We start from the raw sequence: 13,144 nt of genomic DNA, 5'->3' as shown, positions 1-13,144 counted from the left end.
GAATGGAACTTGTTTGGAATGCAGGCCACAGAGGAAGAACGATACTGAGAGCTTCGCGACGTTTACCTTTTTCGAAGACGTCATGAGCATTCAGGTAAATTATTTTGCAAAATTTTATTAGAGTAGCGAATGGAAATTATTGATAGGATTATATCAGTAGAGATTGAAATTCGGTAAATAGAGAATAGTGCGAATAGAGATTATGAAAAAAAAAAGGAGACTAATGTGAATAGGAATTAGAAAAGTGAAACAAGTGTAGTTGAAAATTTTACAAAATTGAAACAGTAGGGATTGGAATTTGGTAAAATTAAATTAAGGTAGATAAAAATTTTGCAAAATTAAATCAGCAGAGATAGAAATTTGACAAAATTAAGTTAGTGGAGATAGAAATTTGACAAAATTAGAATAATATAAATAAAAAATAGGAGAGTAAAATCAGTGCAGATCAAAATTTGACAAAATTAAATTAGTGGGGATAGAAATTTTACAAAATTAGAATAATATGAATAAGAATTAGGAGAGTGAAATCAACGTAGATCAAAATTTGAATAGAAATATTACAAAGTTGGATCACTGTAAATAGAAATATAATGAAAATTTTTGAGATCGTTAAAATTTGTCACTATTTAGTGCAAGTAGAAACTTAAGAAATTGAAATTAACGTAAATACAGGAATTTGACAGAATCAAATGAATATACAGGGTATTTCGCGTAAGGCATATTTACTCTATCTGTGATAATATCAGAAATATTTCTTATGCAATTTAAATGGTTTCAAAGTATGACTGAGATGAAAGACATTTTTTTTTTATGGAATAAATGACAAAAAGTGAAAGGAAATTTCACATTCCGTTGAAAATTTTAGAAGCCAAAATCATTTCAAGCTCATACTATTAATATATGGATAAATATACATAGTAGTGTTAGCTATAACATACAACAGACAAAATTATATGTACTTACGTATATATAAAAAAAAAAAAAAAAAAAAAAATGACGTTGAAAAAAATATTAAGAAATGATATTTATAAAAAAAATGTTTGTTCTGTCTGATTGGTCTCTTGAAGCGATTTAAATTACGTAAAAAGTATTTCTGATATTATCACGTATGTATAAAGAAGATATTTAGGTTGTCTGTTTTACGCGAAACACCCTGTATAGATAGTAATTGAATCTTACTACAATTGAAAATTTGAAAAATGAATATATTTCGTTTATGCTACCTGCTTATTTGTATTAAGTGCATAATTTTGTCAATACGTCTGCGTAGGTAGTGAATGATAATATACTAATGGTTCAAAGGTCGGCGCATAAGATAGCGCTGGAATGTTGGCATTATCTGCATAGATGGAAGAAGTATAGCAATCTGTGGTCGTTTGACAAGAACCTAGCCGCAGAGAAGTACTCCCTGACTGAACCTACACTCTTCGAATACGATCAGAAGTTCACTTTCTACGATAATATGCTCGAGGAAGTGAACGAGATGGAGGTTTTCCATGATCTTTTCTGCATACGGTACTGTCTACCTCGAAAAATCTCCGAATTCTAAAAAAAATTAAAACACGTAAACTTTTGTTGAAAAAATTTCACAGCTCAAAAACGGTTTTTAACGAAATTGTAAACTTGAGAATTCCAGAATATCTAGAATTTAGAGAAATTAGTGATTTTAATAAGACAGTTCAGAAAGTCTAATTTTGAAAGTTTACAAATTTGAAGAAAAAAAAAATAGAAACTTAGGGATTCTAGGGAAATTAGAATATTTAGAATTTAGAGAAATTTTCAAACTCAGTATGACAGTTGAAAAAGTTTGGAAAATCAGAATTGAAAATTCGAAGCTTCTAATTTCATTGATTCAATTACTTTGAAAATTGCGAAAGGAGGATTAAAAATTTGCAAATTTGAATCTGTAGAAGGTTGAAAACTTCAATATTTAAAGCCTGAGAATTTGCAAAAATTCAGATCACTAAGATTTGAACGAATTTCTTGCCTCTGATTAGAATCAACCTCCAACCCTTATTATCCGGAATCAAGCAGCACGCGAATGAATGGAAACAGGTGTTGGGAAATTTCCTTTTGGCACAAACGGTCCACGGAATGCACGATTTACAGTTAATAATCAATAGCTTCCGGGGTGAAGTTGAACTCGTGATAACTGGCTTGGATCGTTTTACGTCTGTCATGCAGGCAATCGCTGATATAAAGAAGACAGCGGTTCAAGCGGAAGTTCGTTTCACCACTTACCAGGTGTGTGAAAATGAAAAAATAAATGAATAAAATATTTTGATAAATTTCGTATAATGTTTAATAAAATAAGTTTGGAATAATATTTAATAAAATAAATTTCGAATAATATTTGATACAATGAATTTCGAATAATATTTAATACAATGAATTTCGAATAATATTTAATAAAATAAATTTCGAGTAATATTGATTCTACACTGAATCTTTTTCAGGAAACTTTTCGAACTTTTCGTGGTCATGGTATAACATTTCCAGAGGAGGATGAACAAACAGCTTACAATCTGCAACGTGACTGGGAATCCTTATATTTAGGCGCTTTGTATAGAGCTTCGACTTTAGAGAGCACTTGCGATAGATTCTCAGGAATGACGCAAGACCAGATAAATGATTTCGTGGACGAATTAAAGGAATTCGCGCAGGATTTCGAGGCTAATGGTCCTGGTAGCGTAGGGGAAAATCTTGAAATTGGGTTAATGAAGATGGAAGTAAGTTCGATATCAATCCTTTCATTTATTATTGAAATATTCACCGTTTCTTTAATATCCAAATTGAGAAATAATTGTTTCAACAGCGTAGTAGTATTGGAAATTAAATTAAACAAATTATTTGCGCATATTAGTACCTGCTGAGTTTCGACTTGAAATTTTCAAAAAAAAAAGTTTATCCCAAAAATAATCTCTAGATTCTTATTTTCACTAAAAAGGACTTTGTTTCTTCCTCGGATATTTAGAAAACCTTTGTTTCCAAAAGACAACTTGTTTGCAAAGAAAAGAGATATACGATTATTCTGATCTCGAAAAAGAAAAAGTTACAAATTTCAAACTATATATATCTTTACTTTTTCCTCAGAAGTATGGAAAATTGATCAGAAAAGAATTCTCCTTTGTTCTCGAATATCTGGAAAATTTTTTGCAATTTACTTGCAAAGGAAAGAGATTTATAGTTATTCTGATCTCGAAGAAGAAGAAATTTCAAATTCCAAATTATTAAGTGTACAAATTAATCCAATTCCTTTTTTCGTAAACTTCAATGTTTATATATGTATAAAAAATCGAACATAATTTTAGTGTTCGAAATAATCTTCATTATCTTAAATCACTTTTTTTCATTTATCGAGCAACTGACGAATTCCCTTCTCTGAAAAAATATGGCGGTTTAAAAAAACAAAAGTCATCAAGACTTTGTGGAAAAGTCACCGAATTAATTTGTACACCTAATGCATATATATTTACTTTTTCCTCAGGAGTATGGAAAATTGATCACGAAGTACGAAGAAAGACGGCTAAGCCTGATGAATTCTGAAATTTTATTCGACCTACCAGCGACAGACTACTCGGTTTTCCTGAAAGTGAAGAAAGACTACGAAGGAATGGAGCTGCTATACAAACTATACAGAGAACAGAAAGGCATGAGGGACATATGGGCGCAGACATTATGGGTGAATCTGAATCCTCAGCAGTTAATCGAAGGAATGGATCATTTTATCAGAGAATTCCGTAAACTTCCAAAGTTTGTGAAAGGTTTGAGCGTTGGACAAGCTCTTGATGCTAATATGAAGAGTTTCAAGAATTCTGTGCCATTGTTCATTGAACTGAAGAACGAGGCGATGCGTGAGAGACATTGGAAGCAATTAATGAAAAAGACTGGACGATATTTTGATATGGATCCTGACAGGTGCGACGCTGATGAAAAATAATTGAGAAAAGTGTGAACAGAGTGTGAAATCTGTGTGTGTGTGTAAAATAGTGGTGAATTTTGTTAAATGGAAATTTTTGTGTTTTCTTTTAAAGTTTTTGTGTTAGTTAAATTGAGGATATGGAATCTTTGATTATTTTTAAACATTTTTTTTCATGTGACCAAATATAATTGTATATTGCAAACTATTGTAATAATTAGGAAGACCTTGTGCATTGTAAATAACATCCCACAATTTGTGTCTGAATTTATTTATCTTTTTCTTGCAGAATTTTTCTTTTCATATGTGCATACAATAATAATTATTAAAAGACTGTTATAATATATAGAAACTTTAAAAAATAATGGAAGGAGATGAAATAGAGATACTGCAAGGGTGAGTTCATCCTAATATCCTTTCATCGTCAATATCAATATCTTCAATTTTCCTTTAATTTAAAAATTTCCTTAAACACTATATATTATAAACATTATATATTAATTCACACATGGATCTTCAAGGTTCACCCTAGAAAATATGTTCGCCATGGAATTGGGAAAATACCAAGAAATAGCCAGAGAAATCGTGATGAACGCAGTGAAAGAGTTAGCCATAGAAAGGGGCCTCAAGGAATTAACTGAAGTCTGGAAAAACATGGAATTCACCGTGGTCAAACATTACAAAGGTACTATTATTCAATTATTGAAACAAAGAAGAAGAAGATAGGAGAAGATACAATTTTATTAGGTCATCCTGAAAATTTCGGCTGTTCTAAGCCGTTCATTTTAAAGAAACCTAATTCTATTGAAATTATACATTCTTGTTTAAAATAATTTCCGTAATATTCGATACACCTTTGCCAACTGTTCACAAGAGCATTAATTTCGCTTATATAAAAATTCGAATCTCTAAGAAAAAGAAACTGCTGAAAGGCGTTTTCAATATTCTCCTGTTTCCTAAATAAAGTTTGTGTAGCAAAATTGTCAACCGATCCGAAAAAATAAAAATCGATGAGATATAAATCAGGGGAATATGGAGGATGAATTTTTGTACAATTAGTTACCGTTTACCAGGGTTGGTTGTTGTACTTTCAGTTTTTGGTAAGATATCCAGTTGATGCAATTTTTGTACAATTAGTTACCGTTTACCAGGGCTGGTTGTTGTACTTTCAGTTTTTGGTAGACGACCTCCAATTCATCACTATATGACTCTGCAGTGATAGTGGTATCCGGCCTTAGAAAACTGTAGCGAATTAATTCCAAAGTAGACCGCCAAACTGTGAACATGACTTTTTTCGGGTGTAAACTAGGTTTGGATCGGAGAGATTCATTTGCGTCTTTCTGTCTCTCAGAGGTTCGGATTTCTATGTATGCGGAATTAATCCTCTTGGAATACGTTGATAAAAGTGTATCAAACATTATGGAAATTATCTGAAATAAAAATGTTTTTCAAAATGAATTGCTTGAATCCGCGGAAACTTTCAGGATAAGCTAATAGTAAATTCAAGTAAAATATTTGATTATCAGGTACTGAGGATCGTGGATTCATTGTGGGACCAGTGGACGAATTGAATCAGATTCTGGAGGATAATATGATGAATGTAAATGGCATGGCTGCCTCGCAATTCATTGGTCCCTTTCTGGACGCTGTGCAAAAATGGGAAACCACGATGCACACGATCTCTGAGGTTCTAGAATTGTGGACGCAACTGCAAAAGAAGTGGCTCTATCTTGAGGGCATCTTCGTGGGCGGTGACATAAGGATACAATTGCCTGAAGAGGCGAAGAAATTTGATGACATAGACAAATCTTTCAGGAAAATTATGAATGATACGGCAAAAAGATTGAACGTCCTCGAGTGTTGCACGATTAAAGGTAGTATCAATGGCCATTGTTGCCATAGCTGATTCAACTGGATTTCTCATTTACTTTAATTGTTCTATTTCTTTTTTGTTTTGGTTTCCTCTTTATTTGTAACTATCGATATTTTGTTTGCTCTCTGTCTATGCTATTTTATATACAAACAGGTCCACATTTGCAGAAACAAATAAATAAAAGAATTAGGAAAAGTAACAATAACTTCTTGATGAAATTGAAATTAATTGTTTAGATTTTGATAGAGTTTATGAAACACTATTTTAATTTTATAACGATAAAATAGAAATAGAATAGCTAGACTTTACATCTTTACGCATTTTTCAAAGTAAAATATTTATTTAAAACAAAATAAGAATAAAAGTGTAATTTTATTTTATAAGAAATAAATAAATGTATTGACTATTTCTCTTTGCAGCAAGACAAAGATTTAAAAGAAATGTAACAGCTTACAGTTTATAATTTTTTATATTTACAAAAGAATTGAGGATTTGATGTATTGAAAATTTGTAATTTTTAAATATTACATTATTTCAGTTGCATTTTATAAAAATTTCAAAATATCGATTCGATTCGATTAAATTTATTGTCCAGGTCGAAAGGAGGATTTCGAAATTATGATTAACGGATTGGATAGATGCCAGAAGTCCCTGACGGACTACTTGAACAGTAAACGAGCAGTTTTCCCTCGATTCACGTTCCTCAGCGATGATGAGTTGCTAAGTATCCTTGGTAGCGGGGCGCCGACAGCCATTCAAGAGCACGTGGGAAAGATGTTCGACAATTTGGACAGATTCCGCTTCGAATTGAACAATACCGATCGTCTAGTGGCTACCGCGTTGATTTCTTGCGAAGTAGAGGTGATGGACTTTAGGAACGTGGTTCTGGCTGAAGGGAAGATCGAAGAGTGGATGGTGCTTGCTTTGGAGGAGATGAAGAGATCGAATAGGTTTTTGACGAAAAAGGCTATCTACAATTATGGAAAGGTGCGAAGAAATTTTTTAGTTTCTAGAATTTAGACATTTGGAAATTATAGAGATTTGGAATTATAGAAATTTCAAATTTATACAGATTTGAAAATTAGGAATTAATTAGGAATTTGGAATTACAGATATTTGGAATTACTGAAATTTAGAATTTGTGGGATTGGGTTTATGACATGGACGCCTGTTTTTCTGCGCGTTAATTAATTTTTCCTTTCAAATTGGCGACGAAGCCCAGGAAGCATTTTATGGCTGTAGAAAAATAAAGTTTCTGCAGGCCACATACCTTCCTGGTGCCCACTCGTGAACATTCAATAGACATTGACATGTCATGAAACCTAGTCCCGTTACGAGCGGGCTACCCTTGGGCCTCACTCCCCCGCCATCGCAACATACCACCACCCTGCCAACTTGGAAATTCCAGGGTGGGCGGCATGCTCGCGGGCCAGGGAGGACCGTCCAAGGGGGTAGATCCGTTCCCATTGGCGGAGACTACCACCTTATACCCATACACTTTTTTATAAATAAGCGCACCAACGCGGCACACAACAGATAAAAAAAGAATAGACAAGTAACGCACGTCAAACACACACCACAGAAAAGTACCACTCTTCAAAAATAAAGCATTTTTCTTTTAACATATTAAAATACGTGCAAACTCTAAGTCACCACGACATCACACCAACAACCAAACCACACAACGAACCAGCGACAATCCTGCGCCACCGCTCTCGAACATACAGTTTGTTCAAAGCGCAAGGCGCAACACAGGCATTTGGAATTATAGATATTTGGAATTACTGAAATTTAGAATTTGCAGACATTTGGAATCATAGAAATTCCGAACTTGTCGAGATTTAGAAATTATACAGATTTGGAATGATAAAAATTTGGAATTATAGATATTATAGAAATATGGAATCACAGAGATTTTGAATTACAGAAAATAGGAATTATAGAATTTTGGAATTTCTCGAAATAGATCCCCTTATGAATTTTCTAGGTCAGAAGACCGAGGACAGCATGGATGCTGGATTTCCAAGGAATGATGATTCTAGCGGCGAATCAAATATGGTGGACAGCAGAAGTGGAGAACGTATTCGTAAAAATCTCCCAGGGACAAATGCATGCTATGAAAGAGGTACTCTCATTCTCCAGTTGTTTTACTACGAAAAACAAATTTCCTTTCAAACATTGACCATCTTACTCTCAGTATTTAAAGCAACTGAACAATCAATTAAACGAAGAGGTGACGTTGATGGGTGGTGATACGTTGACGAACAACGATAGAAAAAAGTTCGATATGGTGTTAACAATCGATGTTCACATGAGAGATATCGTCGAAGGTTTCGTTCGAGATAGTATTATGGATCCTTCAGAATTCGAATGGGAAAGTCAGCTAAGGTTCGTCGAGACTTATCTTTATTAATTCTAATTACCGATACTCGTCATATCTGTGCAGATATTTTACTGAAAATTTTTCGATAAGATTGTCTAACTGATGTGAGTTGAGTAAATATTTTGCATCTTTCACGTGTAAATTGCAAGTGTAAAAGATGGAAAGAATTTCAATAGGTAACGTATCGAATAAGAAATATGTATTACGTTTCATACGTAAATATTTTCTCACGAAGGTTTTACTGGGTTCATGACCTCGACAATGTTTGGATGCACCAGTGCTCGGGAACGTTCGAGTACGGTTACGAGTACATGGGCCTTAATGGCAGACTCGTTGTTACACCTCTCACAGATAGAATATACTTAACTATTACACAAGCTCTCTCGATGCACCTGGGAGGAGCTCCTGCAGGTATAACATTTAACACCTACATAACCCACAATTACTTGAAAATTAACGAAAATATTATAATGTAGTATACATGGTGGGCCGTGTAAAAGAGGTTAAATTATTTTCTCTGGCTATGGTGGTACGAGAAAATTTTTGTATGTAATTTTACCCTTATGTCAATAACCAGAATTGCCGTCTACTTTATCGTCTAATTTTAGTAGTTTTCTGATAACAAAATTCTAAACTTGAGGCAAACACGGATAGGAAATGTGAAATAACAACGATCTGGCAATAAGTGAGAATTATGCAAAAGGGTACCCGGTTATTGACATAAGGGTTAAATGGTATCAAATGGTAAATAAGATGAAAATAATGGAAAAAAATGAAAGGAGGTTTCACATTTGATTTAAAATTTTAGAGTCCAAGGTCATTTCAAGGTCGTATTATTATGCACGTTTAAATGTACATCAATCTCTGTTACAACATACAGTAGGATAATACATATAATGCATATAAAAAAATATAAGAGACCTTGAAAAGAACAGAAAAAAATGGCATTTGAAAAATATTTGTTCTTCCACCTTATTCACTCTTTGTAAACATTTAAATTAGGTACAAAAGTTTTCTCATATCAGCATAACTAGAGAAGATAATTAGGTGGCTTATTTTACGTGGTCCACCCTGTATATAATAATTAGAATATTATACTTTATTACATACATATGTATAATTAAAGTATTATAACCTCTTGGCCTGCCAAGTGGTCTTCTTACACTTCTCATTCGCTTTTCTTTTCACGTTTTCCTTTCCCTCCACTCTTTTCTTTTTCACCCCTTCTCACTCTTCTCACCCTTCACTTTTTCGCCCTCCCCCTCACCTTTTTACCACCTTATTCTCTGCCTTTTCCCCTTGCACTTTTTTCCACTACCGCTCACGGCACAGAGCACGATTCTAATTTTCTTTTAAATTGCAAGAAATATTTTTGAAACGCACTATAACTAGAGATTGCAATTTAACACAACTTTTTATGAAATCTGCAATAAGGGGTAGAGAAATAATAAATTTACAAATTTCAACTTTATATTTTATTTATGGAAATAAAGGGCATGATAAATGTGGAAAAATTTTTTCAAATTCGGCAAATATCAAATTTTGTCAAGGTCCTGCCGGCACAGGGAAGACAGAAACCACGAAAGACTTGGCGAAAGCATTGGGACTACTGTGCATCGTGACAAATTGTGGCGAAGGGATGGACTACGTGGCGATTGGAAAGACACTGAGTGGCCTGGCGCAATGTGGAGCCTGGGGATGCTTCGATGAGTTCAATCGTATCGACATTTCTGTGCTCTCCGTCATATCCACTCAGCTTCAGACCATAAGGTCCGCCTTGATGGCAAAAGCAAGGAGATTCATGGTACAGAAACACATTGATGAGCCGTCAGTAATATCTAACCTAAATATCTTCCCTCAAAACGCAAAAAAAAGAAAAAAAATCTAAGAGTTTAAAATTCTACAATACCGTTAGAAGTGGATTTTAATAGATGTGTTAAAATATGCAGTACGCATTGAATTGATCCTCAAATAACTTATTTAATCCCGAATCTTTTACCATAAAAAAATTCCTACCCAAAGAAATAATAATTTTTAATTAGAACTCACTCAACGGAACAAGCTCAAATTCTCAAAATAATTTTCCAGTCCAACTCAACAATATCAAAATCTAACATTTTAACTGCAAAGAAATAAAAAATTTTAACTGTTGTAAATGATCGATCAAACTTTGCTAAAATCAGTTCGAGGGTCAAGATATAGTGCTCGACTCCAAAATGGGCATATTCATCACGATGAACCCCGGATACGCTGGTCGTACGGAGCTTCCAGAGTCAGTAAAGGCGTTATTCAGACCAGTGGTGTGCATAGTTCCGGATAACGAGCTGATTTGCCAGATAAAGCTGTTCAGCTCTGGCTTCTTGACCGCTAAAGTTCTTGCCAAAAAGATGACGGTCCTGTACAAATTGGCACGCGAGCAACTGAGCAAGCAGAATCACTACGACTTCGGTCTGAGGGCACTTAAATCCGTGCTCAATATGGCTGGTCAACTGAAGAGGACTTCCGGTGACCTACCTGAGGACGTTGTGCTCATGAGAGCGCTTAGAGACATGAATTTACCGAAATTTATTTTCGACGATGTTCCTCTATTTCTGGGATTAATCGCCGATCTGTTCCCGGATCTCGATTGTCCCAGAGTTCATTATCCTGGTTTTAATGATGTAGTTAATCGAATACTGGAGGAGGAGGGATATTGTGTGCTCCCTGAACAGGTACTTTTATTTATCTGAAATTAAAAATTTAGTATCCTTGTTTTCATTTATTTTTGGTTTAGAAGAAAATAAATTTTCGAAGGGGGATTTAATATTCTAATTTGATCCCTTCGTACCCGAAATATTGTTTTTAAGACTTTGTTATTTATCTAGTTGATCTTCGTGTCTGTAATAGATATTAAATTCCGATGAATTTTTGTTCCACTGGGGTTAAGAAAGGATTATGAGCTCTGGAATTATTTTAGATTCTTTTCTAGCAGTTTTTAGAATTTAATTCTTTTTCGTGGAATTATATTTTTAGAGACAAATATTGCGATGGAAGATTTTTTTAAATCTTTCAAATGACTGGAGGCTTGATTTATGTTTTAATTTGCTGGATATGACGTTTTTTAAATTTATTGCATTTACTAAATCAAGTTAACTCCTTATTAGATTTGTATTTTAACCATTCTTTTTTTTTCTTTAATAACCTCTAAAATTCCTTCCAATTTGTCCAGCGGACATTTGGCAAGTTAGTACATATAATATTAGATGGGTATCTCCTGGACGCTACTTCTTTAAGTATCATCTTCATATGTTGTATACATTTTGAACCATTTAGATTGACAAAGTTGTACAACTGTACGAAGTGATGATGACAAGACACTCGACAATGGTAGTTGGACCAACGGGAGGAGGCAAGACTGTCGTGATCAACACTCTGTGCAAAGCCCAGACTAGTCTCGATATACCTACCAAACTCTTTACGCTAAATCCAAAAGTATTTTTTTTTTTTCATGTGATATAAGTAATACAAAGAATATATTAATCAAGAGTAATTGAAAAGAATGTTCAATTTAGGCATGCACAGTGATAGAATTATACGGAGTTTTAGACCCAGAGACTCGTGATTGGACGGATGGTCTTCTGAGTAACATTTTTCGAGAAGTGAACAAACCTTTGGAGAATAATAAAGATGAAAGAAGATATATTTTATTCGATGGAGATGTAGATCCACAGTGGATCGAGAATATGAATTCTGTGATGGATGACAATAAATTATTAACTCTGGCGAACCAAGAGAGAATCAAGATGCAGAACCATTGCAGTCTATTGTTCGAAGTAATTGCATTTAACAAACTCTTAGCTCTTATGAAAATTTACTGTTATTTATGTATGTGTATAACTTTATGGTGTCCCTTTAGAGTTGTAATTTTTCTATATCCTAACAACATTACTATTAGGATGGTGCATACGAAACGATGCTTTCTGAAGTGAAAGTTTAGATACATTGTGTTTGGTCAAGATATCTATACACATTTCCCAACAATTATCTAATTTCATTATTTCAAATTTAGAAAAATCACTAGTCTTTGAATTCGAAAATTCTCCGAATGCTACTTTTACAGTGTCTTCATTCCGGAATAATTTATTTGTTATACAATAATTTATTTGTCAACAAATTATTTAGGTGTTCGAAGAAGTGGTAGTCTGTTGTGAAAAGGTCGAGTGAATAGGGGAGGATGTGGCAAAATTTCATATTCTTTACCGTGAATTATTTTTAATAATTTTCCTCTTGGCATATTTTCCAATGAAAAGCCATCTTGAATTTTGCACACCAACGTTGAAGTATCCTAACATTTACATAACCTTCTTCAAATGCTACATTTATATTTTCAGTAGTTTTTATTGCAGTTTTTCCAAGTGTAAACTTATATAAAAAAATTACGCGAATATCCCGATTATTCATCAAGTCAGATAATAATGTCCAAACAATTGTGTTATGAATTCTTTTACTATTCAATACACGTGTACTATTATACAACAAATTCCTTCTTCTTGACTGTTGTGTATAAAAATTGATGATCGAACAAAATTTAATATTCCACATATTAATATTAAACCACATTTCACTTGCAGCAACCTATGTATATGTATTTTCAATTTCCTTTTTATCCATCATAACCGATTATTTACAATTCTTATTATTTCTATGCTCTATCGCTTGAGAAAGAGAGAGAGAGAGAGAGAGAGAGAGAGAGATCCTCCTTCGCAGTGGCCCTTTCCTATTCCGACTCCTTACATCCATTTCTTATTCTACTTTTCCTTCCTTTTTCTCTCTCTTCCTGTACATTTATAAAAATTTACTATTATTTATTACATTTACTTAAATATTTATTAAAACTTCGCAGTCTCTCTCATCAGCGAGTAATAAACTGATACTGATCAGTTAAATCCACTTCAATCAAGTATTTACTATAATTTTCTTTAATTTAACT

At 33.5% G+C, this 13,144-nt stretch overlaps 1 protein-coding gene across 1 annotated transcript in view; it reads left to right on the top strand.

The window, feature by feature from the left end:
* Positions 1-13,144, top strand: part of LOC108578218 (dynein heavy chain 10, axonemal-like) — a gene marked incomplete at its 5' end in the record, with an annotated part of 53,625 nt that overhangs the window by 7,653 nt on the left and 32,828 nt on the right. Inside the window, 16 exon segments of the mRNA XM_017941502.1 lie at positions 1-3; positions 6-94; positions 1,271-1,515; positions 1,998-2,244; positions 2,457-2,729; positions 3,488-3,918; positions 4,441-4,604; positions 5,446-5,793; positions 6,388-6,779; positions 7,780-7,917; positions 7,990-8,180; positions 8,411-8,586; positions 9,726-9,979; positions 10,359-10,886; positions 11,488-11,646; positions 11,727-11,987. The exon segment at positions 1-3 is cut by the window's left edge and continues 182 nt beyond it. Of these exon segments, the coding sequence (XP_017796991.1) occupies positions 1-3; positions 6-94; positions 1,271-1,515; positions 1,998-2,244; positions 2,457-2,729; positions 3,488-3,918; positions 4,441-4,604; positions 5,446-5,793; positions 6,388-6,779; positions 7,780-7,917; positions 7,990-8,180; positions 8,411-8,586; positions 9,726-9,979; positions 10,359-10,886; positions 11,488-11,646; positions 11,727-11,987 (3,899 nt within the window).

The sequence above is a fragment of the Habropoda laboriosa genome, unplaced genomic scaffold (assembly GCF_001263275.1).
Source record: "Habropoda laboriosa isolate 0110345459 unplaced genomic scaffold, ASM126327v1 scaffold2634, whole genome shotgun sequence".
Classification (NCBI taxonomy): domain Eukaryota; kingdom Metazoa; phylum Arthropoda; class Insecta; order Hymenoptera; family Apidae; genus Habropoda; species Habropoda laboriosa.
The sequence above is the reverse complement of the archived record's forward strand: the minus strand, read 5'-3'. Positions and strand labels throughout refer to the sequence as shown.